General features: G+C 47.9%; 2 protein-coding genes and 1 long non-coding RNA gene across 6 annotated transcripts in view; 1 reads left to right on the top strand and 2 right to left on the bottom strand.

Annotated features, from left to right (window-relative positions):
• ZNF629 (zinc finger protein 629) overlaps positions 1-11,581 on the bottom strand; it is a 37,450-nt gene extending 25,869 nt beyond the window's left edge. The window contains exon 1 of one of the 2 annotated variants that reach the window (XM_078345165.1): positions 11,518-11,581. The gene's annotated coding sequence lies outside the window, so the exon portion shown is untranslated. Of the gene's footprint in view, positions 1-1,637; positions 1,817-11,517 lie in introns of those variants that run through there. The other variant, XM_035267436.3, reaches the window with a different exon arrangement.
• A 103-nt stretch (positions 11,582-11,684) lies between these two features.
• The window catches only part of LOC118146233 (uncharacterized), a 58,856-nt gene continuing 44,537 nt past the window's right edge, over positions 11,685-26,003 (top strand). The window contains exons 1-3 of one of the 3 annotated variants that reach the window (XR_013524782.1): positions 11,685-11,837; positions 20,823-20,871; positions 23,647-23,781. This is a non-coding gene — a long non-coding RNA (uncharacterized LOC118146233). Of the gene's footprint in view, positions 11,838-20,822; positions 20,872-21,103; positions 21,239-23,646; positions 23,782-26,003 lie in introns of those variants that run through there. The other 2 variants (XR_008475404.2, XR_013524781.1) reach the window with 2 other exon arrangements.
• Positions 23,513-26,003, bottom strand: part of BCL7C (BAF chromatin remodeling complex subunit BCL7C) — a 56,828-nt gene continuing 54,337 nt past the window's right edge. The window contains exon 6 of the mRNA XM_035267437.3: positions 23,513-25,345. Within this exon, the coding sequence (XP_035123328.2) occupies positions 25,145-25,345 (201 nt within the window). The 3' untranslated portion in view covers positions 23,513-25,144. The remainder of the gene's footprint in view (positions 25,346-26,003) is intronic.

Here is a 26,003-nt window from a genome sequence, read left to right on the forward strand (position 1 = left end):
TAGAGACAGGTTTTGCCGTGGTGCCCAGGCTAGTCTTAAACTCCTGGACTCGGGGGACAAGGGGAGGGAAAGCATCAGAACAAATGCCTAATGCATGCAGGGCTTAAAACCTAGATGACGAGCAGGAGATCAAGACCATCCTGGCTAACACAGTGAAACCCCATCTCTACTAAAGATTAAAAAAAAAAAAACCGCCTGTAATCCCAGCACTTTGGGAGGCCAAGGTGGGTGGATCACGAGGTCAAGAGATCGAGGCCATCCTGGCCAACATGGTGAAACCCCGTCTCTACTAAAAAAATTTAAAAATTAGCTGGGCATGGTGATGCGTGCCTGTAGTCCCAGTTACTTGGGAGGCTGAGGCAAGAGAATTGCTTGAACCTGGGAGGCAGAGATTGCATTGAGCTGGGATTGCACCACTGCACTCCAGCCTGGCGCCTGGCAACAGAGCGAGACTCTGTCTCAAAAAAAAAAAGAAAAAAAAATTAGCCAGGCTTGGTGGTATGCACCTGTAGTCCCAGCTACTCAGAGGCTGAGGCAGGAGAATCGCTTGAACCTGGGAGGCAGAGGTTGCAGTGAGCAGAGATTACACCACTGCACTACAGCCTGGGCAACAGAAGGAGACTCTGTCTAAACAAACAAACAAACAAACCCTAGATGACAGGTTGATAAGTGCAGCAAACCACCATGGCACATGTATACCTATGTAACAAACCTGCACGTTCTGCACATGTATCCCAGAACTTACAGTTTAACATAAAAAGGCTGGGTATGGTGGCTCACACCTGTAATCCCAGCACGCCTGTAATCCCAGCACGCCTGTAATCCCAGCACTTTGGGAGGCCGAGGTGGGTTGATCACAAGGTCAGGAGTTCAAGACCGGCCTGGCCTGGATGGTGAAACCCCACCTCTACTAAAAACACAAAAATGAGCTGGGTGAGGTGGCAGGCACCTGTAATCCCAGCTACTCAGGAGGCTGAGGCAGGAGAATCACTTGAACCTGGGGTGCAGAGGTTGCAGTGAGCCAAGATCACGCCACTGCACACTCTAGCCTGAGTGACAGAGTGAGACTCCATCTCAAAAATAAAAATAAAAAAGTTTAATTAAAAAAAAAAACTTCTGGACTCAAGCAGTCCTCCTACCTTGGCCTCCCAAAGTGATGGGATTACAGGCATGAGCCACCTCGCCCAGCCCTGAGGACCATATCTTTGCACCATCTCTTCTAGTGAGTAAATTCGGTTCAGCAAGGTCCAGGCCTAGTTCCCCTACTCTGCAAGGCTTCCCTGACAGCCATCCAACCATCCATCCCTCCATCTATCTCATCAGCCTTTTTGGAAGCTGAGCGCTGCATTAGGAGGACGTGACCGCACCACTGCCTCTCTCTCTCTCTGGATTTCTATGGCTTTGCCTAAATCAGTGTCTTGTATCTTGCAGATGGCAGGTGATCAGCAAATAATTATCAGTTGGGTAATGACATAGTTACACACACATCTTATTCCCCAAGGTAGATTGTAAGGTCCTTGCATTTACCTTTGTCCTGCCCTAGCAACTAGCACAACACTTAGCACCTGGTTGACATTCAGTAATGTCTGAGGAAACGTGCCCTAAGGAGGTGCCCCAGAGACGCAATAGGTACTGACTTTCAGTCCTGGCCTGTGGCTAGAAGCAGCTCCCCCGATTCCTGGCCGAGCATTAGTGGTACAGAGGAAGGGACAGGCAGTCCCCAGAACAGAGAGCAGAGTCAGTCTTGAAGGCTCGGAATGCTTCACAGTCCCCCTGACCTGGAGGCCCTGCTTAGGATTCAGCCAAAGCTACATCTGGGACTCAGCTGTCTCCATGCAACCTTGTGAGCCAAACATCCAACGTGATTCTGATTCTGAATTCCAAACTCTAGAGGCGCCCTGGGAGCCCAGCACCTGCTGAGTGCTTTCTACCCACGACCTCCTCTAGCCTCACCACTGCCATAGGGTTAGCACTGGAAGGATCTCCATTTTGCAAATGAGAAAGCCAAGGTTGGCTGAGAGCCATGTCTCAACGCCTGTAATCCCAGCACTTTGGGAGGCTGAGGCAGGCAGATCACTTGAGGTCAGGAGCTCAAGACCAGCCTGGCCAACATGACAAAACCCCGTCTCTGCTAAAAATATAAAAATTAGCTGGGCGTGGTGGTGCATGCCTGTAATCCCAGCTACTCGGGAGGCTGAGGCAGGAGGACCACTTGAACACAGGAGGCAGAGGTTGCAGTGAGCTGAGATGGTGCCACTGCACTCCAGCCTGGCAGCAGAGCGAGACTCTGTCTCAAAAAAAAAAAAAAAAAAAGGTCCATGCCTGAGGCCACAAAGTAACAGGCAGACCCAGGATTTCAAACTGATGGGGGCTGATTCCAGGGCTCCTGTGCTTGGCACTGTGCTTTTTGAGACATCTGGGGCTGAGGAGGGGCATGGTCAGGACCCAGAGCCTCCACTGGCAGCTCCTTCAGGTTCTGGGTTCTGTGCCCAAGAGTAAACCTAAAGCAGATGTTAGCCCCAACTCCTTCTCACCAGTTATCTCTAACATTCTTCTTTAACTCTCTACCTAAGGGATTAAAATACATATAATCAGAACCAATGAAACCTTAAAAAGTTCAAGGAGAAACTTCCTTTTATTTTTTTGAACATGAAGTCTCCCTCTGTCATCCAGGCTGGAGTGCAGTGGTGTGGTGTGATCTTAGCTCACCGCAACCTCCGCCTGCCAAGTTCAAGCGATTATCCTCCCTTAGCCTCCTGAGTAGCTGGGGCTACAGGTGCATGCCACCACACCTGACTAATTTTTGTTTTAGTAGAGATGGGGTTTTATCATGTGGTCCAGGCTGGTCTCGAACTCCTGACCTCAGGTGATCCACCCAGTTTAGCCTCCCAAAGTGCTGGGATTACAGGCATGAGCCACCGCGCCTTGCTGAAATTTCCCATTTTTAATTTTTTTCGTTTTTTTTTTTTAATTTCTCATTTTTTAAAAGATCAAACCAACAGACAATATAGCTTCAAATTCTTGAGTAACAAGCCTGTTACAAGAGAAAGAAGTAGATTCCCAAAGAAAGGACAGAGATGATAAGTATCGAACACCTAGTGTGCGCCAGGGAATGACAGATGCTTTCACATTTTTTTCTTTTTCTTTTTCTTTTTTTTTTTTTAGAGATGGGATTTTAGAGATGTCATTCATTTCCCCAGGCTGGAATGCAGTGGTATAATCATAGGTCACTGCAGCTTCAAATTCCTGGGCTCAAGAAATCTTCTGCCTCAGCCTCCCAAGTAGCTGAGACCTTGGGCACATGGTACTACATCTGTTTATTTTTTTAATTTCCATTTTTTGGCCAGGCGCATGTGGTGGCTGACTGCTGTAATCTCAGTACTTTGAGAGGCTGAGGTGGGCAGATCACTTGAGGTCAGGAGTTTCAGACCAGCCCGGCCCACATCTCTAATAAAAATACAAAAAAAATTAGCCAGTCATGGTGGCGCATACCTGTAATCCCAGCTACTTGGGAGGCTAAGGCAGGAGAATTGCTTGAACCCAGGAGGCAGAGGTTGCAGTGAGCTGGGATTGCACCACTGCACTCCAACCTGGGTGACAGAGCAAGACTTCGTCTCAAAAAGAAAAAATTAATTTTTTTGTAGAGACAGGGTCTTGCTGTGTTGCCCAGGCTGGTCTTAAACTCCTGGCCTTAAGTGATCCTCCTACCTTAGCCTCCCAAAGTGCTGGGATTACAGGTGTAAACTACGATTCCCAGCCATTTTCGCAGTCTATCTCACTGAATCCTTACAGGTAGGAAGATGTTGTCATCATAATTTATAGAAGAGAGAAATGAAGCTTAAAATGCTATGTAATTCTGCAAAATTTAGACTGACACTGAGCTTGGATGAGAAGGCAATCCTGGTAGTCAGAGTTGTCTAGCATTCACTTTGTCTTCTGTGTCTCCATATGAAATAATTCAGTCACGGAAACTGTTAACATATGAGCTGTGCGTCCATGGCCCTAGCCCCTGACTGTCCAAGCATCATTCTGGATGTTCTCTCCTTGTACCCCAGAGTTCTTTTAGATGGGTCTGCATGAGGGAAGAAAAATTGGCCTGTTTATCTCCCTTGCCTCCTAGCTGTAAATCTGTCAGGTTTACAAAATTCTTTTTTGTTTTTTTGAGATGGAGTCTTGCTCTGTTGTCCCAAGCTGGGGTGCAATGGCATGATCTCAGCTCACTGCAACCTCCACCTTCCAGGTGCAAGCGACTGTCCTGCCTCAGCCTCCCGAATAGTTGGTATTACAGGTATATGCCACCATACCCAGCTAATTTTTGTATTTTTAATAGAGGAGGGGTTTTACCATGTTGGCTGGGCTGGCCTTGAACTCCTGACCTCAGGTGATCTGCCCACTTCAGCTTCCCAAAGTTCTGGGATTATTAGTGTGAGCCACCACCCCTGGCCACAAAATTCTTTTAAGACTTTCCAGGCTGGACGAGGTGGCTCACACCTGTAATCCCAGCACTTTGGGAGACCAAGGCAGGTGGATTGCTTGAGCCCAGGAGTTCAAGACCGTGACATAGTGAGACCTGTCACTATAAAAAAATACAAAAATTAGCTGGGCATGGTGACACATGCCTGTAGTCCTAGCTACTCTGGAAGCTGAGGTGGGAGGATCACTTGAACCCAGGAGTTTGAGGCTGCAGTGAGCTGTAATTGTGCCATTGTACTCAACCCAGGGGACAGAGCAAGACCTTGTCTAAACAAAACAAGATTTTTCTTCTTTATCATTAAAAGTGCTCAGTACGTAGCAGGTTCATTCATTCATTCAATAAGTAAATACTTATGGAGCACTTACTCTGGGCTCTCGTAACCATTGTAGTTATGAACAAAACAGATAAAAATTAAAAAACAAAAATTCCAACCCATACCAGAGTTTAAATTCTACTAAGAAAGATAACACAAAAATATTGAGAAAAGTAAAGTACGGTCAGGAAGATGTTGAAATTTTGGATAGGTTGGCTGGCAGAGACCTCTCTGAGAAGGTGGACTTTTTTTTTTTTTCGAGACAGAGTCTTGCTCTCTCACCCAAGCTGGAGTGCAGTGGCAGGATCTCGGCTCACTGCAACCTCTGCCTCCCGTGTTCAAGCGATCCTCCTCCCTCAGCCTCCTGAGTAGCGGGAATTGCAGGTGAGCACCACCATGCTCAGCTAAGTTTTGTATTTTTAGTAGAGATGGGGTTTCACCAGGTTGGCCAAGCTGGTCTTGAACTCCTGACCTCAGGTGATCCGCCCACCTTGATCTTCTAAGTTTTGGGATTACAGACTTGAGCCACTACGCCTGGCCTTATTTTATTTTTTTTAAGACAGAGTCTTGCTCTGTCGCTTAGGCTGGGATGCAGTAGTGTGATCTTGGCTAATTGCAACCTCCATCTCCTGGGTTCAAGAGATTCTTCTGCCTTTTCCTCTCAAGTAGGCTGTTGCCCAGGCTGGAGTACAGTGGCACGATCTCAGCTCACTGCCACCTCCATCTCCTGAGTAGCTGGGATTACAGGCTCCTGCCACCATGCCGGGCTAATTTTTGTATTTTTAGGTAGAGACAGGGTTTCACCATGTTTACCAGGCTGGTCTCAAACTCCTAACCTCAGGTGAACCACCCGCCTCAGCCTCCCAAAGTCCTGGGATTACAGGCGTTAGCCACCGCATCTGGCTAATTTTTTGTATTTTTAGTAGAGACAGGGTTTCACCATGTTAGCCAGGCTGGTCTCGAACTCCTGACCTCAAGTGATCCACCCAGCACTCCAAAGTGTTGGGATTACAGGCGTGAGCTACTGTGCCCAGCCAACTTCATCTACTTAAAAAAAAAAAAAAATGGAGTCTTGCTTGTTGGCCAAGCTTGTCTCAAGCTCCTGGGCTCAAGCAATTTTCCCCCCTCAGCATCCTGAGTAGCTGTGATTACCCTTGTGAGCTACCACACCTGGCACTTCATCTACTTAAAGTGTACAATTCAATGAATTTTAGTCAATTCACAAAATTGTGCAACCATAACCATAGTTAATTTTAGAACATTTTCATCGACCCCAAATAAACTTTGTATCTATTGCAGTTGCTTGTTTCCCCTACATATCCCACCCCAGGCAACCACTAAAGGACTTTCTATCTCTGGATTTGACTTGTCCGAACAGTTCATATAAATAGCACATGTTTGGGGGTTAGGTGGCTTTTTCTTTTCTTTTTTTGGAAGGTGGACATGTGACCACTGAAAAAGATTACAATGGTGGGGCCAGGCACAGTGGCTCACGCCTATAATCCCAGCACTTTGGGAGGCTGAGGCAGACAGATCACTTGAGTCCAGGAGTTGAAACCAGCCTGACCAACATGGTGAAACCCCGTCTCTACTGAAAATACAAAAATTAGCTGGGTGTGATGGCGGAAGCCTATAATCCCAGCTACTCTGGAACCTGAGGTGGGAGAATTGCTTGAATCTGGGAGGCAGAGGTTGCAGTGAACCGAGATCGCACCACTGCACTCCAGCCTGAGCAACAGAGTGAGACTCCATCTCAAAAAAAAAAAAAAAAAAAAGATTACGAAGGTGGGTTTGAAACATTAGGGTAGGGGTTAGAGGCTCTTCTGGAGGGGACAATGGTGATAGATGGAAAAGCAGAAGAGAGAGATAACTCACTTCTGTTTTATTTTTTATTGCTCTATTTTTGCTTTAGGCACCGTGAATGTAGGCAGGATAGAAATCATAAGTACACCAAAGTGGGAAGTGCTACAAATTAAATTGTTTGCTTTTATTCCTGTGGATAATTTTCTTTCCCTGTTTTAACATATTTATGCCTTCTATTTGCTAACACTGTGTAAAGGAACTGATTATGAAATCAGAAAACCTGGGTTCTTCCTCCTAATGTGACTTAGCTGCTGTCAAAGTTTCCTTGTCTGCGAAATGAGGGGGTTAGAGTACAGTGGACACCCCGTTATCCTCTCCAGCGTCATCCCCTGAGTGCAGGCAGTCACTTTTTCAGGGATCTGTTGACAGTCCCTATTTTATTTTTAGGTGCCAAGGCAGCCTTTCTCCTCCTTTTCTAGAACTTTTGTGTACAGAAAGTGAAGGTGGGGTTGGGCACCATAGTGAGATGCCATCTCTCCAAATAAAAAAAAAAATGGAAAAAAGGCTGGGTGCAGTGGCTCTCGCTTGTAATCCCAGCACTTTGGGAGACCGAGGTGGACGGATAACCTGAGCTCGGGAGTTCGAGACCAGCCTGATCAATATGGAGAAACCCTGTCTCTACTAAAAATACAAAATTAGCCAGGTGTGACAGCACATGCCTGTAATCTCAGCTACTCTGGAGACAGGCAGAATCGCTTGAACTCGGGAGGCAGAGGTTGCAGTGAGCCTAAATCTCGCTATTGCAATCCAGCCTGGGCAACAAGAGTGAAACCCCATCTCAAAAAAAAAGAAAAAAAGAAAGCTGGACATGGTGGTGCGTAGCTGAGGCAGGAAGATTGCTTGAACCCAGGAGTTGGAGGCTGCAGTAAGCTAGGACTGTGCCACTGCATTCCAGCCTGGGTGACAGAGTGAGACCCTGTATTAAAAAGAAAAGAAAAGAAAGTGAAGGTGGCTAAATAGCAATGTGAATTGTATAAACAAGAGGTTTACAAAGAATCTTTCCACATGTTACCAAGTGTTTCAAGGCTAAGAACTGGAAGAGACTTTTGAGGACATCTAGTCCTCATAGGACTTAACAATAGGATGAAGAAACAAGCCCAGAAATAGGCTATGACTGCCCAAGGCCACTCATCGAGTGAACGTCAGAGCCAGGGCCAGCTCTTGGCTTTAGGCCAGATAAGCCCAGTGACTGTTCAGAAATGGGGCCTGTCAGACGGGACAGGCTCCTTGGAGGTGGTCCGGTGAGTCCAATCCCTCTTTTTGCAGCGGCTTAGATGAGGGTCCACTGAGGATTCTCAGAATTTGCTGGATCTGGGCGGGAACAATGGCTCATGCCTGTAATCCCAGTACTTTGGGAGGCCTGAGGTCAACAGTTCGAGACCAGCCTGACCAACATAGTGAAACCCCATCTCTACTAAAAATACAAAAAATTAGCCGAGCGTGGTGGCAGTCGATTGTAATCTTAGCTACTCAGGAGGCTGAGGCAGGAGAATCACTTGAACCTGGGAGACGAAGGTTGTGGTGAGCGGAGTTCATGCCATTGCACTCCAGCCTGGGCAATAAGAGTGAGACTAAATGGTGTTGGGAAAACTGGCTAGCTATGTGCAGAAAGCAGAAACTGGACCCCTTCCTGACACCTTACACTAAAATTAACTCCAGATGGATTAAAGACTTAAACATAAGACCTAACACCATAAAAACCCTAGAAGAAAATCTAGGCAAAACCATTCAGGACATCGGAGTAGGCAAGGACTTCATGACCAAAACACCAAAAGCATTGGCAACAAAAGCCAAAATAGACAAATGGGACCTAATCAAACTCCACAGTTTCTGCACTAGAGATAGTCACTAGAGTGAATTGGCAACCAACAGAATGGGAAAAATTTTTTGCAGTTTACCCATCTGACAAAGGGCTGATATCCAGAATTTACAAAGAACTCAAACAGATTTACAAGAAAAAAACAAGCCCATTCAAAAGTGGGCAAAGGATATGAACAGATACTTTACAAAAGAAGACATACATGGGGCCAACAAAGACATGAAAAAATGTTCATCATCACTGGTCGTTAGAGAGATGCAAATCAAAACTACACTGAGATACCATCTCATGCCAATTAGAATGGCAAGCATTAAAAAATCTGGAGACAACAGATGCTGGAGAGGATGTGGTGAAATAGGAACGCTTTTACACTGCTGGTGGGAGTGTAAATTAGTTCAACCATTGTGGAAGACAGTGTGGCGATTCCTCAAGGACCTAGAAATAGAAATTCCATTTGACCCAGCAATCCCATTACTGGGTATATATCCAAAGGATTATAAATCGTTCTACTATAAGGACACATGCACACGAATGTTCATTGCAGCACTGTTTACAATAGCAAACACCTGGAATCAACCCAAATGCCCATCGATGATAGACTGGACAGGGAAAATGTGGCACATATACACCATGGAATATTATGCAGCAATCAAAAACGATGAGTTCGTGTCCTTTGTAGGGACATGGATGAACCTGGAGAACATCATTCTCAGCAAACTGACACAAGAACAGAAATGAAATACCGCATGTTCTCACTCATAGGCGGGTGTTGAACAATGAGAACACATGGACACAGGGAGGGGAGCACTACACACTGGGGTCTGTTGGGGGGAATAGGGGAGGGACAGCGTGGGGTGGGGAGTTGGGAAGAGATAGCATGGGAAGCAATACCAGATATAAGTGAAGGGGAGGAAGGCAGCAAATCACACTGCCACCTGTGTACCTATGCAACTATCTTGCATGTTCTTCATATGTACCCCAAAACCTAAAATGCAATAAAAAATAAAAAAATAAAAATAAATAAAACTCTTGTTCTTGTCATTAAAAAAAAAAAAAAGAATTCGCTGGATCTGCCTTCCGGGTCTGCCGTGCAGCCTGAATGGTCAACCGGGGAACGTGCGTTTCCCAGGGTCCCCTGGGGCAGAGGCATCTCTCCCTCCGCAGGGCCAGGGAGATTACTCGAGGCAGGTCTCAGTTGTCCGGGGCCGCTTGGGTCGCCCCCCGAGGTAGGAGCCGCGGACAGGACATGCAGGCCGCCCCCTGCTGGTCCGTCTCGGAACCGCCCTGCTGGCCGCGGCTTTTCCAGGGTTGGGGGCGTGGCCTTACAACGGCAAGCCAATCCTAGGCCCCATCGTCATAGGGGTGGGGCATTCACTTCCCCGCCCCTCCCCGCCCCTTGGTTCTCTTTGCGGCGGAAGCTGAGCTGCGACCTAGCTAGCAACCGTTCTTGCAGATCTTACCGCCAGTGACTTGGCTGCGACCCGCCCTTCTTGCCTCAGCCCTTCGGAAAGCGAAGGTCCGTCCCTTCAGGGACTAAAGGACAGGGAGTTTTTTTTCTTTTTCTTTTCTTTTCTTTTTTTTTTTTTTGACACAGAGTCTCACTCAGTCGCCCAGCCTGGGGTGTAGTGGCGGGATCGGCTCATTGAAGCCTCTGCCTCCCGGGTTCAAGCGATTCTCCCGCCTCTGCCTCCCGGTTTCAAGCGATTCTCTCACCTCAGCCTCCCGAGTAGTTGGGATTCCAGGTGTGCACCACTACACCTAGCTAAATTTTGCATTTTTAGTAGAAAACGGGATTTCGTCATGTTGGCCAGGATGGTCTAGAACTCATGGGTTCAAGTGATCCTCCCGCCTCGCCCTCCCAAAGTGCTGGGATTACAGGCGGGAGCCACCACGCCTGGCTGCGATGGGGATTTTGGTTGGTTGGTTGGATGGGGCCTTACAGGTTGGATGTGGTGAGTATGAAACGCACACGTTCAAGAAGCTAAGCCAATGAAGGGCTTACTTAGGTGAAACGAAAATTTGGTGTTTCCAATTCAAATCAGCTGCTCTCTGAGGCGTGGGTGAGGGTATGGGGGTCCAAAAATGCCCGGGTACCACCACCCGAGTTGTTAGTTACACTTTTTTTTTTTTTTTTTTAAGACAGAGTCTCCATCTGTTGCTCAGGCTGGAGTGCAGTGGCACCATCTCAGCTCACTGCAACCTCTGCCTCCGGGCTTCAAGCGATTCTCCTGCCTCAGCCTCCCCAGTAGCTGGGATTACAGGTACTAATTTTTGTATTTTTAGTAGAAATGGGGTTTCGCCATGTTGGTTAGGCTGGTCTTGAACTCCTGACCACAGGTGATCCTCCCACCTTGGACTCCCAAAGTGCTGGGATTATGGGATTATAGGTATGAGCCACTGCACCAAACCTTAGTTACATCTTTTTTCTTTTTTTGAGATGGAGTCTCATTCTGTCACCCAGTATGGAGTACAGTGGCGTGATTTCAGCTCACTGTAACCTCCACCTCCCGGGTTAAAGTGATTCTCCTGCCTCAGCCTCCTGAGTAGCTGGGATTACAGGTGCCTGCCATGCATGATGCCCGGCTAATTTTTTGTATTTTTAGTAGAAATGGGGTTTCACCATGTTGGTCAGGCTAGTCTCAAACTCGACCTCAGGTACCCACCTTGGCCTCCCAAAGTGCTAGGATTACAGGTGTGAGCCATTGCACCTGGCCTAGATTTTAAAAATATATTTATTTTCTATCAGATAAAGAAGTTTCATTCTATTGTTTTTAATTTCAGTTAATATATATTTTAATTTCTTTTTAAAAATTTTTTATTTTTGTAGATAGAGATGGGTTCTTGCTCTGTTGGCCAAGCTGGTCTCGAACTCCTGGTCTTAAGTGATCCTCCTGTCTTGGCCTCCCAAAGTACTGGAATTACAGGCATGAGCCACCTAAATTTTATATCCACTGGAAGTTTTATTTCTTTAGGGTTTTATCCCAACCAGTCACTTAAAAACCAAGTAACAACAACAACAACAACAAACAAGTAACAATTAACACAGACCTGAGGGGTGGGAGCTGGGGACTGCACTCCCTCCTACTCATGGTAGACAGCAGTGGAGAAGAGGGAGGGGCAGAAGAGATGGCTGACCACAGGCAGCAGCAGCAGTGATGGGGCCATGATGTCACAGAGCCAGCTCTGTCCTCCCCCAGACACTGGGTGGAGCCCCTGTGGCTTGGGGTGGGGAGTGGGGAGAACCCAGCCCAGGCCCTCCCCCTCCCTTCCCCAGACAGCCTCTTTGCTGTCTCAACCCACGTCTTCCAGCAGGAACCTGAGGCCCACGGAGAGGAGGAAGTGGGAGAGGAGGATGCGGGAGAGGCAAGGTGATGGCAGGAATGAAGGCAGAGGTGGGAGGCTGGGCATGGCCACTCCACCCTGTGCCCACCCCGGAGAGGGGTGAGGAAGTCACCATCATGTAGCATCATAGGGACCAGGCATAGTTTAAGGCTGAGGGGCTAGGGCAAGCAGAGCCTTGGCCTCAGTCAAAACTGTGCCAGTGCTGTACTGTGAGTTGTATTCCAGTGCGGCACCCGTGCCCTTGATACCATCCAGCAGCTGGGTGCGTCATGGAATCGGCCCCTGGTTCCAGCGCACACAGGTGCTGGGGCCACCATCACAGGCTAGCAGCATCCCCACTTGGAGGAAGCCTTTGTGCACCGAGTACTCACACTTGACACTGTAACCTTTAGGGACAGGTGTAATGCTGAGGAGCTTGACCAGGCTAGAGACTTGGTGCCTCAGGGACGTCCTTGCTCAGCCTGTGCGGGGTGGGAGGTGGGGGTGCAGAGCGACAGTAATCTCTTACCTGCGCAGGATCTTTGGGAAGCCAACCTTGACCAGAAAGCTAATGTCACTGTGGGTGTCCATGCAGCTTCTCATCAAAGCAGACGTGGCTCTGGGAGCCCTCTGCATTGTGGCCTGCCACAAAGCAAATATTCCTCCGGACTCTGGGCTTGTTGCCCTTGTTGGCTGCAGCCATGGATGCCCTCCCTGCTACACAGCTCCTAGCAGACACCGCCACTCAGACTCAGCAGCCTCCCATGCTCCAGGGACACAAGCAGAAGGCTTGCAGGGTGCACCGGGGCAGGCAGGGCAGGGATGACCCAGGCGTGGCTGCAAGGGCTCAACGCCTCGCACGAGGAAGAACCAGCCTATATTTTTATTATTTATTTATTTTGAGATGGAGTTTCGCTCTTGTTGCCCAGGCTGGAGTGTGATGGCATAATCCTCTACGTCCTGGTTCAAGTTCCTGCCTCAGTTTTCCAAGTAGCTGGGATTACAGGCATGCACCACCAAGTTGGGCTAATTTTTGTATTTTTAATAGAGATGGGGTTTCACCCATGTTGGTCAGGCTGGTCTTGAACTCCTGACCTCAGGTGTTCCACCCACCTTGGCCTCCCAAAGGGCTGAGATTACAGGCGTGATACACCACCAGCAGCCTAATTATTTTCCTTTATTAATTTTTTTTTTTTTATTAAAAAAAATTTTTTTTTTTGAGACGGAGTTTCGTTCTTGTTACCCAGGCTGGAATGCAGTGGCGTGATCTCAGCTCACTGTAACTTCCACCTCCCGGGTTCAAGCAGTTCTCCTGCCTCAGCCTTCCAAGTAGCTGGAACCACAGGCATGCACCACCAGGCCCAGCTGACTTGTATATTTAGTAGGGATGGGGTATCGCCATGTTGGCCAGGCTGGTCTCAAGGCCCTGACCTCAGGTGATCCGCCTGCCTCAGCCTCCCAAAGTGCTGGGATTATGGTCATGAGCTACCACACCCAGCCTTTTTTTTTTTGAAACAGGATCTTGCTTTGTCACCCAGGCAGGAGTGCAGTGACACAATCTTGGCTCACTGCAACCTCTACTTCCCAGGCTCAAGTGATCCTCCCACTCAGCTTTCCAAGTAGCTGGGACTATAGGCACACACCACCCTGTCCAGCTAATTTTTGTATTTTTTGTTGAAGAAGGGGTTTCGCCATGTTGCCCAGGCTGGTCTCAAACTCCTGAGCTTGAGGGATCGCCCACTGTGGCCTCCTAAAGTGCTGGAATCACAGGCTCATGTGAGCCACCGTGCCTGGCCTTGAGTGGGTTTTATTTCCTCCCTCCCTCCCTCCCTCCGTCTCTTTCTGAGTTTGGCTCGTTGCCTAAGCTAGAGTGCAATGGCACAATCTCGGCTCACTGCAACCTCTGCCTCCCAGATTCAAGCGACTCTCCTGCCGCCTCAGCCTCCCGAGTAGCTGGGGTTACAGGCGCCTGCCACCATGCCCAGCTAATTTTTGTATTTTTAGTAGAGACAGGCTCTCGCCATGTTGGCCAGGCTAGTCTTGAACTCCTGACCTCATCAGGTGATCCTCCTGCCTCAGCCTCCCAAAGTGCTGGGATAGGTTTAATTTCTTTTTTTCCCTTATGTTAAATACCAAAGAACTGTGAAATAAAATATATAGCAATACAAGGAAAAACATGAAAAACCATTTTATTGGAAATATTCTAACACATTTTCTGAACTAGTAATCAAAAAATAAATAAGAGATAGAGGATATGAACATATAAATTTCTTACCCTGAAAACAAACAGTACACCTTCTTTTCAAGTTTCATGGACAGTGGACAAAATTCAATAAATATTAAGCTACAAAGAATATTTTGGTAAATTGTGAAAAGTAGAAATTCTAGAAACCATTCTCGGATCAAAATACAATGAAACTAACAATAATATAAAACACACCACTTAGAAATTTTGAGACATAAGTAGCATCTCAAATTATCCTTAGGACAAGATGTAAATCAAGAATTTAAAAAATTTAAAAAACAGACTATTTAGAAAATAAAAAAGGATTAACAGTCAAAGCTATATGCAGAGGTAAAAACAGCATTAAATGCTTTTAGTGTCAAAAAGATAAAATAATAAAATTAAGCATGCAAATTGAGATTTTGGGAAGTAGTATAAAAACAGTCCCCCCCAAATGGGAGAAAGGGAATATTTGAAATAGAAAACAGAAAAAAACAAACACCCAGAGGCAGTGGGATGAGCTTCCTGCCTGTGGACAGAGACACGGTTGGTGGCATCCCCGTGGGCTTGGTCCCTTGGTGTCGACAGACCTGTCCCTCTCAGTCCTCAAGCTCTGCCTGGTGTCCTCTCCTGCTCTCAGGGATGAAGCTGTGTCTATGTCATCACATCTTGAATGTCCTGTGCCTCGATTGTGGTACTCTACAGGTTACTCTATAACTAATTCTTTTCACTTATGACTCACTAGTAGACTTGACAAGGCAGGAGCCATGTCCTGATAGTCATTGGATGCACAGAGCCTGGTAGGCATTGAGTTCTTAATGTATGTTTGCTGAGTGGCAGAATGAGTGGAGGGGCTTGAGCACTGATTCCTGAGTTGCATCTGGCCCCATTGCCCAGCCACAGGCCCAAAGCCCACATCCTGAGACCTGGAATTAGTTAGTCCAACAATAAGAGGACTAACTACGCAGAATGAACCCCAGGATGTTCATTCAGACTTGAACCCACCCTCCATGGTCCATGTGGGGTGGGAGGGGACAACATAAACGTCTGAATGAGTGGTGGCCTGAATGACAGAGACCACGCTGAACTAAAAGCATGCCAGGGCAGAGGATCATGGTCCCCAAACAAACTCCAGCAAGCCTCAGGACCAGCCTGTACACACCCACACCTGCTGTATTACAACTGGCTGGGAAAAGGTACCTGAAGCAGGTTGTGTGGCTCCAGCCGCAGTGAGGCAGGGAGACACAGGTTTGCTGTCACATCACCAGGCGCTGGTAAGTGCAGTTGAGACAGCCATTTTAATCATCGTCTATGCTCCCAGATGAACAAGGAGAGAGCATTTCAGGCATGGCGACCCAACTGAGCCACCTCCCGGGGCAAGAGATGAGCAGATTTAGTTTAGAAAGGATCATCAGCCACTGCCACAGCCCCCCAGATGGTCTGTACTTGGCTGTCAAAACAGTCTTCCTGAATGCCAGTCACACCTGTCCCTCACTGCCCTGCTCAGCACTCTTCAGTGGGCTCCCCAGCGCTCAGTGTTCGGCCTGACACTCCAGGTGCCACGTGCCCTGGCCCTCACCTCCATTGCAAATTCTGGCCATACACCGCTGCACCCCCAAACAGTGCACTCCCTCAGGAGTCCCATCTCAGTTCATATTCTCCCCTTACAACATTTCATCCAAGATCATGGATTCATGGCCTTAAGTTGACCCCTGGTCTGGACTTCTGTGTCAGCTCCAAAGTCCAGTTGTTTCGCTGACTCTTCACTTGGGTGCCAGAGAACACCAGATGTTCCAGACCCTTCGAACTCGACACATCTAACACAGCCACCCCACCCAACCCTCACTTGGCTTGTCTTCCTCATATCACTCAATTTCTCCACCTCTCCCCTGGCTGCTCTGGTGGCTCTCAACTCTGCCCTCTATGTGCATTCAATCCACCACTAAGTCCTGCTGATTCTACCTCCAATGTTTCTCTTTTCTTTTAGAGACAGGGTCTCACTCTGTTACCCAGGCTGGAGTGCAGTGGCACAATCATGGCTCACTGGAGCCTCAAATTCCTGGGCTCAAGAGATCCTCCCACCTCAGCCTCCCAAGTAGCTAGGACTACAGGTGCACAGAACCATGCCTGGCTAATTCTTACTTTTTTTTTTTTTTTTTTCAGAGATAGGGTGTTGCTATGTTGTCCAGGCTGGTCTCAAAATCCTGGTCTCAAGGCAATCCTCCTTCCTTCCTTGGCCTCCCAAAGTGCTGGGATTATAGGCATGAGCCACTGCACCTGGCTTCCAGTGTTTCTCTTACATCCATCCATTCCCTCCCCCTGTATGTCACAACCCTAATCTAAGCCACATCTTCCACCTGGACTACACAAGGGTCTCCCTGCTTCCTCATCTGTGCCCCTCTAAGTACATTCTCACACAGCAGTCAGGGTGATTTTTTTTTTTTTTTTTTTTGAGATGGAGTTTCGCTCTTCTTACCCAGGCTGGAGTGCAATGGCGCGATCTTGACTCACCGCAACCTCCGCCTCCTGGGTTCAGGCAATTCTCCTGCCTCAGCCTCCTGAGTAGCTGGGATTACAGGCACATGCCACCATGCCCAGCTAATTTTTTGTATTTTTAGTAGAGACAGGGTTTCACCATGTTGACCAGGATGGTCTCGATCTCTTGACCTCGTGATCCACCCGCCTCGGCCTCCCAAAGTGCTGGGATTACAGGCGTGAGCCACCACGCCCGGCCTGGCTCTGTAAAGCGAATCTTATCTGTAAAGCGAATCATGTCACTCCACTGAAGTTGGAATGAATTCCAGGCTTCTAGTTTTAAGGAGCTTCCAGAGGCCAAATCTGGGATCATCTGAGCACCAAAATAATTAAGGTTAATAACGAATTATAAAACTTATTGGAAAATAATAGAAATCTAAGAGTTCCTACGAATAGTGAATCTATAAGTAGGCAGAAGAATGCCAATTGTTGACTAATAAATGTGGAGAGCGTCCTGGGGTTGAGTTACATTCTGTAACCATCATGATTCTTACTCAGGCAAGAATCATCAATAGGTATTACATCTCATCTATTGGCCGGGTGTGGTGGCTCACACCTCTAATCCCAGCACTTTGGGAGGCTGACACGAGTGGATCACAAGGTTGGGAGATCCAGACCATCCTGGCTAACACGGTGAAACCCTGTCTCTATTAAAAATACAAAAAAATCATGCGCCTATAGTCTCAGCTACTCAAGAGGCTGAAGCAGGAGAATTGTTTGAACCCAGGAGGTGGAGGTTGTAATGAGCCGAGATTGCACCACTGGACTCGAGCCTGAGCAACAGAGTGAGACTCTGTCTCAAAATAAAAGAACTCATCTATTTAACTTTTGATGTGAAATAGGATATAGTCACGGTTATAAAATACCTCCTCACAGATTACTTGTTACAAGGAAAAATAGTAAACTCTAGGTTGGAGAAATCAGATAACCTTGACTTGTTGATCAAAATTAAAATCATCAAAGAGGGCCCAGGCACAGTGGCTCACACCTGTAATCCCAGCACTTTGGGAGGCCGAGGCAGGCAGATCACCTGAGGTCAGGAGTTCAAGGCCAGCCTGGCCAATATGGCGAAACCCTGTCTCTACTAAAAAATACAAAAATTAACCAGGCATGGTGGTGGTGGCACCTGTAATCCCAGCTACTCAGGAGACTGAGGCAAGGAGCTTGATCCTGGGAGGTCAACCTTGCAGTGAGCTGAGAGTGCACTACTGCACTCTGGGTGACAGAGCAAGACTCCGTCTCAAAAAAGAAAAATTACCAAGGAAGAACAGACAGATGTGTAGCTTTAGCTGTTATGCTGAGAAGGACACGGTATCAGTTACACAGTCTTCCGGCCAGGAATACATAAACCATATATTGTAATGAAGAAACAGCAGACAAACCCCAAATGAAGAATGTTCTATTAAAATAAAGGGGAAGATTTAATTCTTCCATAATAGCAACACCATACAAGACAAAGAAAGGCCAACCATTCGAGATGAAGGGATAATAGAGAGAAACAACAACTGAATGCAATATATCATTCCTAGACTGGCTCCTGTGCTACAGGGGAAATGCCTTCTAAAGGGCATTACTGAGATAAGTGACAAGATAGGAGGTGAATTAGATACCACACCGCATCAGCGTGAAATTTAATGCGTGGATAACTGCACTGTGGGAGGAAACACACACTATTTAGGGATAGAGGAACATGAGGGCTGCAACTTATTCTCAACTAGAACAGAGTCCAGGTCATCTGCTCGTACCTTAAATAGAAAGAGAGGCAGAGAAACGGGGTAAAATGTGAACACCAGGTGAATCTGGGACAAAGGCTATACAGATGTCCGTTGTACTATTCTTGAGACTTTTCTGTAACTTTGAAATTATTTCCTAATAAAAAGTTAAACCGGAAAATCAAACACCGCATGTTCTCATTCATAGGTGGGTGTTGAACAATGAGAACACATGGACACAGGGAGGGGAGCATCATACATTGGGGTCTGTAGGGGAAGGACAGTGAGGGGTGGGGAGTTAGGGAGAGATAGCATGGGGAGAAATGTCAGCTATAGGTGATGGGGAGGAAGATAGCACATTACACTGCCATGTGTGTACCTATGCAACAATCTTTCATGTTCTTCACATGTACCCCAAATCCTAAAATGCAATTAAAAAACAAAGTTAAATCAGGCAGGGCATAGTGGCTCATGCCTGTAATCTATTTAGGGATTTGTAAGCACTTTGGGAGACTGAGAAGGGTTGATCACTTGAGGTCAGGAGTTCAAGACCAGCCTGGTCCACATGATGAAACCTTGTCTCTACTAAAAATGCAAAAATTAGCCAGGTGTGGTCGGCACCTGTAATCCCAGCTACTCAAGAGGCTGAGGTGGGAGAATCACTTGACCCAGGAGGTGGCAGTTGCAATGAGCCAAGATCACGCCACTGCACTCTAGCCTTGGGACAGAGTAAGACCATGTTTCAAAAAAAAAAAGTTAACCCCCAAACCTCCAGGCTCCTTACTGTGGCCCACAAGGCTCTGCCACCACCCCTGCCCATGCCACCCAGCCTTATCTCAGCCCATCTGCCTGCATGCTCAGCTCTCACTATACTGATTGCCTTTCAGTTTCCCCAACATACCAAGCTCTTTCCCACCCTGGGCCTTTTGTGCCTATTCTTGCCTGTCTATCGAATTCTCCTCCCCCAGCTCAGGTCTCAGGGAGATAGTAATTGTCACTTTCTCACAATGCCTTCTTTGACCACCTTAACCTAATTTACATCTACAATATTCTTTTATGGCACCAAGAACTTTTCCTTCATGGCACTTATCACAGTTTGCAAGAGTATATTTTGGGGGGATTGCACAACATCTGTCTTTTCCAACAGCTTGGATGCTTCCTGAAGCCAGCCCTCCTGTCTGTTCTACTCATGAATGCATCTTTCCACCCCAGCACCTGGACCTGGCATGCAGCTGGGCATTCTGTATCCAGCTGACAGATTAAACAGTGAATTCTACTCTCCAAGTTCACCCCCAGACTGTTGGCAGCTCTCAGAGAACACACTCTGTGGTTATCTCTAGCCCTGAGAACTCATTTAAGAGGCTTCATCTTTGAAGGCTTTCTAGATTCCCCACCACTATGCCGAAATTTGTAACTAAGAGGCCATGGCAAGGAGGAGGTGGCACTCAGGAGGCGAGCCATGTTAGGGGAGAGATCATGAATGAGCCCCAGAGAGGGTGTCAAGGAGGCAGCTGGCTGCTCAGGCTGGCACTCAGAAGGGCAGTCTGGATTAGAATGAGAGGACCAACAGCTGGAGCTGCGTGCATAAAGGAGATCTTCCACAGACCCATGCAGAAGAAAGAGTCCAAGGACAGGGCCCAAAGAAGGCTGACTTAGGGCTAAGAAAAACAGCCCTGGAAGCAAAGAAGCAGTGTCCAGAGAAGTAGGAGTGATATTCAGAGATAGAAGAATAGTTACCAAAAGCTAGAAAGGAGGACATTTAGGCACTAAAGCCTCATACATTTGGATTTTCTTCTTCCTTGTTCAAAATCAGCACTCTGGCACCTGGTGGATGCGGCAGGCTGGTGGGGTTGAGCTTGGACTAAACTAGCCAGGCGTGGCGCCACACATCTGTAATCCCAGCTACTCAGGAGGCTGAGGGATGAGAATTGCTTGAAACTGGGAGACAGAGGTTGCAGTGAGTCAAGATTGTCCCACAGCACTCCAGCCTGAGTGACAGAGTGAGACTCTGGCTTGAAAAAAACAAATAAAAAACTTGGACTGTGTCTGAATCCTGACTTCATAATATATTAATATCAGTTGTATGATCTTGTGTAGTAGACTTGACTTTCCCAGACTCCAAGCCCTCATCTGTGCGTCACTGAGCGGGCTGCTGTCAGGATGACATGTGATCCTCTCTGGAAGGCCCTTTGAGCCATGTTTGGTCTAAGGTCCAGGTAATGAATGACATCGTGGTGCATGCACAGCGGGAGAGGGTGCACTGGTTCCCGGTCACAGGAATGTGTCCTAAGTTCAGCCTTTCACCAATAGCAGTTTCAGACAGAGGTTAAAGAGCCCTGCAACCACCTTCTATTACATGCCCCTTCCTCTGATACCATCCCCAACTAAACATAAAAACATATAGTGGGCAGGTTCCATTTAACATGATCCTTCCTCCAAAGCCTCCTTCTGAAAATCAGTTTTATCCCTGTCCCCAAGGGTGCCCCAGTCATACTATGCCAGAGTGCCCACATGACTGCAATTAACCCTCAGCTAAGAGCATTTTGCACCCTGTTTTCCAGCTCCCCATGGTGACACTCACCTCAACATGGCTACCTTCTGTGGATATAGGTAAGTATTCTCAGGCCCCTTACTTGGGGATACCATGTCTGCCCATAGCTTCTGACCATCCCATCTCTGAAGGCAAGAGAAGTGTGTGGTAACATTTCACAGCTTAGAAAGCACTTCCCAACACAGCCTCCCTTTCATCCTCACGACTGCCCGGTGAGGTAGATACAGCAGGTAACAGCTATAGTGGTTTGCATTGATCAAGCACTTACAATGTACCATGCTCTGTGTGAAGCATTTTCATATGTGATCCTGTCAAAACTCATGAAAACTCTATGAACATGATGTCTGCCACAGTCATCAACCAGTGCCTCCACTTTACAGAAGAGAAAAATGGAGCGGTTTGTAACTTGCCTCAAATCAAAGAGGTAGTAAATAAAATGGAACCAGAATTCAAACCTCAGACTGTCTGACTCCAGAGCCACACTGTTAACTGTCCTACAATATTGCCTCACAAAGCAAGCATTTACTCCCCAGACATTATTCTACCCATTAAATAGAAGCTCAGAGAGGTAAAGTGACTTGCCCAAGGTCTCGCCACCAGGAACTGGTAGAGCTAGGATCCATACTTAGATTCTCTGGCTCGGAGGCCCCTGAAACCAAAAAGGCAAGATTCGATGTTCTAGGTAAAATTTCAGCAGACTTGACTTGACAACGTTGCTCAGCCCAGAGTAGTGTTCCTTTTTCTTTTTTGAGATGGAGTCTCACTCTGTCATCCAGGTTGGAGTTAAGTGGCGCAATCTCTGCTCACTGCAACTTCCATGCCCTAGGTTTAAGCGATTCTCCTGTCTCAGCCTCCTGAGTAGCTGGGACTACAGGTGTGTGCCACCATGCCTGGCAAAAAATTTTTTTTTGTATTTTTAGTAGAGATAGGGTTTTACCTTGTTGGCGAGACTGGTCCCGAACTCCTGAACTCAAGTGACCCGACTGCCTTGGCTTCCCAACGTGCTGGGATTATAGGCATGAGCCACTGCACCCAGACCCAAAGTAGTATTTCTATGTAGGAAATCCCTCCTGTGCATTCATCAGGAAATGTGTATGTTTTTCTGAATCCCAAAAACAATCATCAAGAAATTGGAAAAGCAGGGAAAAGCATTATAATTCTCCTGTGAGAATGAATGCTTCGTAATCAACGTAGAGGCATTTCTGGTTTTTTGTTTTGTTTTGGTTTGGTTTTTGAGACAGAGTCTCACTCTGTTGCCCAGGCTAGAGTGCAGTAGCAAAATCTCAGCTCACTACAACCTCTGTCTCCTGGGTTCAAGTAATTCTACTTCAGCCTCCGGAGTAGCTGGGATTACAGGCTTCCCCACCACGCCGAGCTAATTTTTGCATTTTTAGTAGAAACAGGGTTTAACCATGTTGGCCAGGCTGATCTTGAACTCCTGACCTCAGGTGATCTGCCTGCCTCGGCCTCCCAAACTGCTGGGATAACAGGTGTGAGCCACCGTGCCCAGCCAGCATCCCTGGTTTAAAGAAATCCACTGATGTTAAGTTGAAAGCAAGAGAAGGCCACATTGACAAACGGAGTCTAAGTTAAGGTACTATAATCCCAGCACTTTGGGAGGCTGAGGTGGTTGGATCATTTGAGGTCAGGAGTTTGAGACCAGCCTGGCCAATATGGCAAAACTCTCTAGAAAACACACAAAATTTCGTGACTGTGGTGGCACGTGCCTGTAATCCCAACTACTCGGGAGGCTGAGGCAGGAGAATTGCTTGAATCTGGGAGGCAGAGGTTGCAGTGAGCCGAGATCGCGCCACTGCACTCCAGCCTGGGAGATGGAGCAACACGGTCTCAAAAAAATAATAATAATAAAGTTAAGGTAGACATTTCCAGAATATGGGACAAGAGTACACAGGAGATAAGTAGTCACAATCCTTTCTGTAGCTGTTGACACACTAAAAGTATATTTGGGGCCGGGGCCATGGCTCACGCCTATAATCCCAGCACTTTGGGAGGCTGAGGCGGGTGGATCACGAGGTCAAGAGACTGAGACCATCCTGGTCAACAAGGTGAAACCCCGTCTCTACTAAAAATACAAAAAAAATTAGCTGGGCATGGTGGTGCGTGCCTCTAGTCCCAGCTACTCAGGAGGCTGAGGCAGGAGAATTGCTTGAACCCAGGAGGCGGAGGTTGCCGTGAGCCGAGATCGTGCCACTGCACTCCAGTCTGGGTAATAACAGCGAAAACTCCATCTCAAAAAAAAAAAAGTATATTTGTGGCTCTATTCGCTGAGTCATTCTCACAAATATTAATGTTTATGTGCAGTGTATTTTATACAAATCCTATGAATGATGTTCTAATAACATATTTTGGAAACAAATAAGTCCTTAAATTGGCAATTTCTCTCCCTCTTTTTTTAAGAGGGAGAGTCTTGTGTGCCTAGGCTGGAGTGCAGTGGTGCAATCATAGCTCACTATAGCCTCAAACTCCTGGACTCAAGCGATCTTCCTGCCTTGGCCTCCCAAAGTGCTGGGATTACAGGCATGTGCCACCACACTCAGCCTAAGCTGGCAATTTCAACTCATCATTCTGTGTAGTGTTGCTAATCTTGTCAAATATTTGAACATTTAGCTATTTAAATACTACCCAATAATGTTCTTTGGCATTTTCCAGTTATTGAATATTTGCTATGGCCTACAATTCTTTGTAACTACTATTAAATGTGTATTTCTTATTAAAAATACAGAACTTATGAAAAATATGAAATAACGTTTTCAGGAATTCCCCCAAGTTCCAATTTTTCATTCCCAATTTCTGAAGATTAGTATCCTTTTTAGAAACTTGGAAATCTTAGCCCAGAGGAACTGGATGAACTTCCCAGACAATCCAGTGGGATGGCAAATGAACAGACGTCATCCTCGTTGACCTCCAGGAAGGCTCTACACAGGAGCTGGTGCTGGAGTGGAGCTTCCTTCTCCAACGTCACCCTGGAGATGTCTGAGAAAAGGTCACTCCAGAATTTCATGGGCTGGGCCTAAAACATTGGCTTGAAGCATGAAATTTCTGCGTCATCTCAATCATGCAACTGTTAACTTTCATCCCAGGGAGTATCTGCTCACTTCAGTGTAAAAAGCTTTTTCTATAATTCACCAGAGAAAAATGAATGCTCTCCATAAATGGAGGCCCTGTTAACCCATGGCCTTAACCCCGCTGTGTTCCAGCACGAGAAGCCGCACAGCAGTGGTGGCTGTGGGGTCAGGCAAGCAGGCAGGCAGACCTGCGTCTGAATTCTGGTTCTGCCACATACTGGCTGTGTGACTTTGGGCAGGTTCCTTAACCTCTCAGAGACTCAATTTCTCCATCTGCAAAACGCGGATGAGGATATCCATGCCACAGGGATGCAGTGGGGACTAAATGACATCAGTCACAATGCCTGGTACAGAGTAAGCCTTCAATAAATGGGAGGCGTTATTATTTTGTAGTACAACAGACCCAAGGGTGAAGTCAAGAAGTGAAGAGCTTGGTGAAGGGCCTGGGAACCACCCAAAAGGCTCACTCGCGCTGCTTCTCGGGCAAGGATTCTCCAGGTAGTTTAGGTCACCGGGTCTCCGCGCCTCCAAACGGTTCCGTAGCGAGAGGCGAGCGCCTGGGCTGAAAGGCCACTGGTCCACGTGGGCTCCCAGGTTGGCCTGTGAGACTGGCCCCCTGGTGGAAGCGCCTGATGCACATCCTCGGGCGCAGGAGGTCACCCAGCGCCGGCGTCCCTAAAGCCTGGAGGGCAAGGCGGCTACCGCGCCGGGGTCTCTGCGCTTGCGCAGGCTTCGACGCATGCGTGGACGTCCGAGTGCCACGTCGGCGTCGCGCGGTGCAGTGGAAGGCGCGAGGCCTGTTCCCGCCACATCTCTGACCCCTGTGGACCCGGAGGCTCAGCACCAGCGGGACTGCGGACTCGGCGCCTCTTCCGGGGTGGAAGACGCCTCGCATGGCACACTGGATCCGCTGGGCGGGTGGCCGTGCGGGTGCGTGAGGAGGTGGACGAGGCAGCCCGGTGTACCCCTCCCTGGTACTCGCGGGCGGCTGGGCCTCTTGCAAGGCGGCCTCGGGCGCTGGGTGTGGTCCGAGTTCTGCCTCAAGCCCTTCCCACGCATTCGGGTGCCGGTGGCTAGCCAGTTGGTGCTGTGGCCTTAGGTTTGGGCAGGTGTAGGGCCGCTCGCCCCGATGTTACCGCGGTGGGTGAGCTAGGCAGCTCTTTCCGCCCTTAGGGCACAGGTAGTGGCTGGATCTTGGGGCAACCAAGGGAGGCTTTAGGGGCCTTGGCTTGCTTGGGGAGCCCACTCACCTCCCCTTACCCTGCGGGATCGTCCTGGGTGCCCTCGGGGACTTGCTGCCTCCCCCGGGAGCTCTGGTGTCCGGCACCGCGGTGGAAGTGGGCCGGGCATTTGTCCGGAGGCCCCTCCTGGGCAGGAGCCTCCTGAGGGGCTCTGTCTTCAGCCCCTTTTCGTGAAAGGCTCTCCTCGTCATTCTCACTCGTGAATCCTGCAAGAAGAAAAGAATCTGAGTAGTGTTTCCTCTTCTTCTCACCCTGCTGACTTTCCACAAACCTGCCCCGTTTAGGACTTCTTTTTTTTTTTTTTGAGACGGAGTTTCGCTCTTGTTACCCAGGCTGGAGTGCAATGGCGTGATCTCGGCTCACCGCAACCTCAGCCTCCTGGGTTCAGGCAATTCTCCTGCCTCAGCCTCCAAAGCAGCTGGGATCACAGGCACGCACCACCATGCCCAAATTGCTTTTGCAAACGATTAAGTTCTGTATATTTGACAGCAGGCAGAGGGTGAGGCAAGGCCTTGTAGGAAACCTATAGAACCTCAGCTTTTGAAATTAGTACTGGGTTTGAATCCCAGTTCCAACCATTACTTGTAGTGTAATCATGGGCAAGCTACCTAACTTCTTCAGCTGTAAGAGACAGCGGTAACGGCAGCCTCAAAGGTTCTGTCAGTGTGGTTGGTGTATCCACAGGCCATCAGGGATGTGTTAAATTGGAAAGATAAATATAAACCTTTACCTTTAAGAAAATTTTTGGCCAGGCATGGTGCAGTAGCTTATCCCTGTAATCCCAGCACTTTGGGAGGCTGAGGCGAGTGGATCACCTGAGGTCAGGAGTTCAAGACCAGCCTGACCAATATGGTGAAACCCTGT

The sequence above is a fragment of the Callithrix jacchus genome, chromosome 12 (genome assembly GCF_049354715.1).
Source record: "Callithrix jacchus isolate 240 chromosome 12, calJac240_pri, whole genome shotgun sequence".
NCBI classification, from domain to species: Eukaryota; Metazoa; Chordata; class Mammalia; order Primates; family Cebidae; genus Callithrix; species Callithrix jacchus.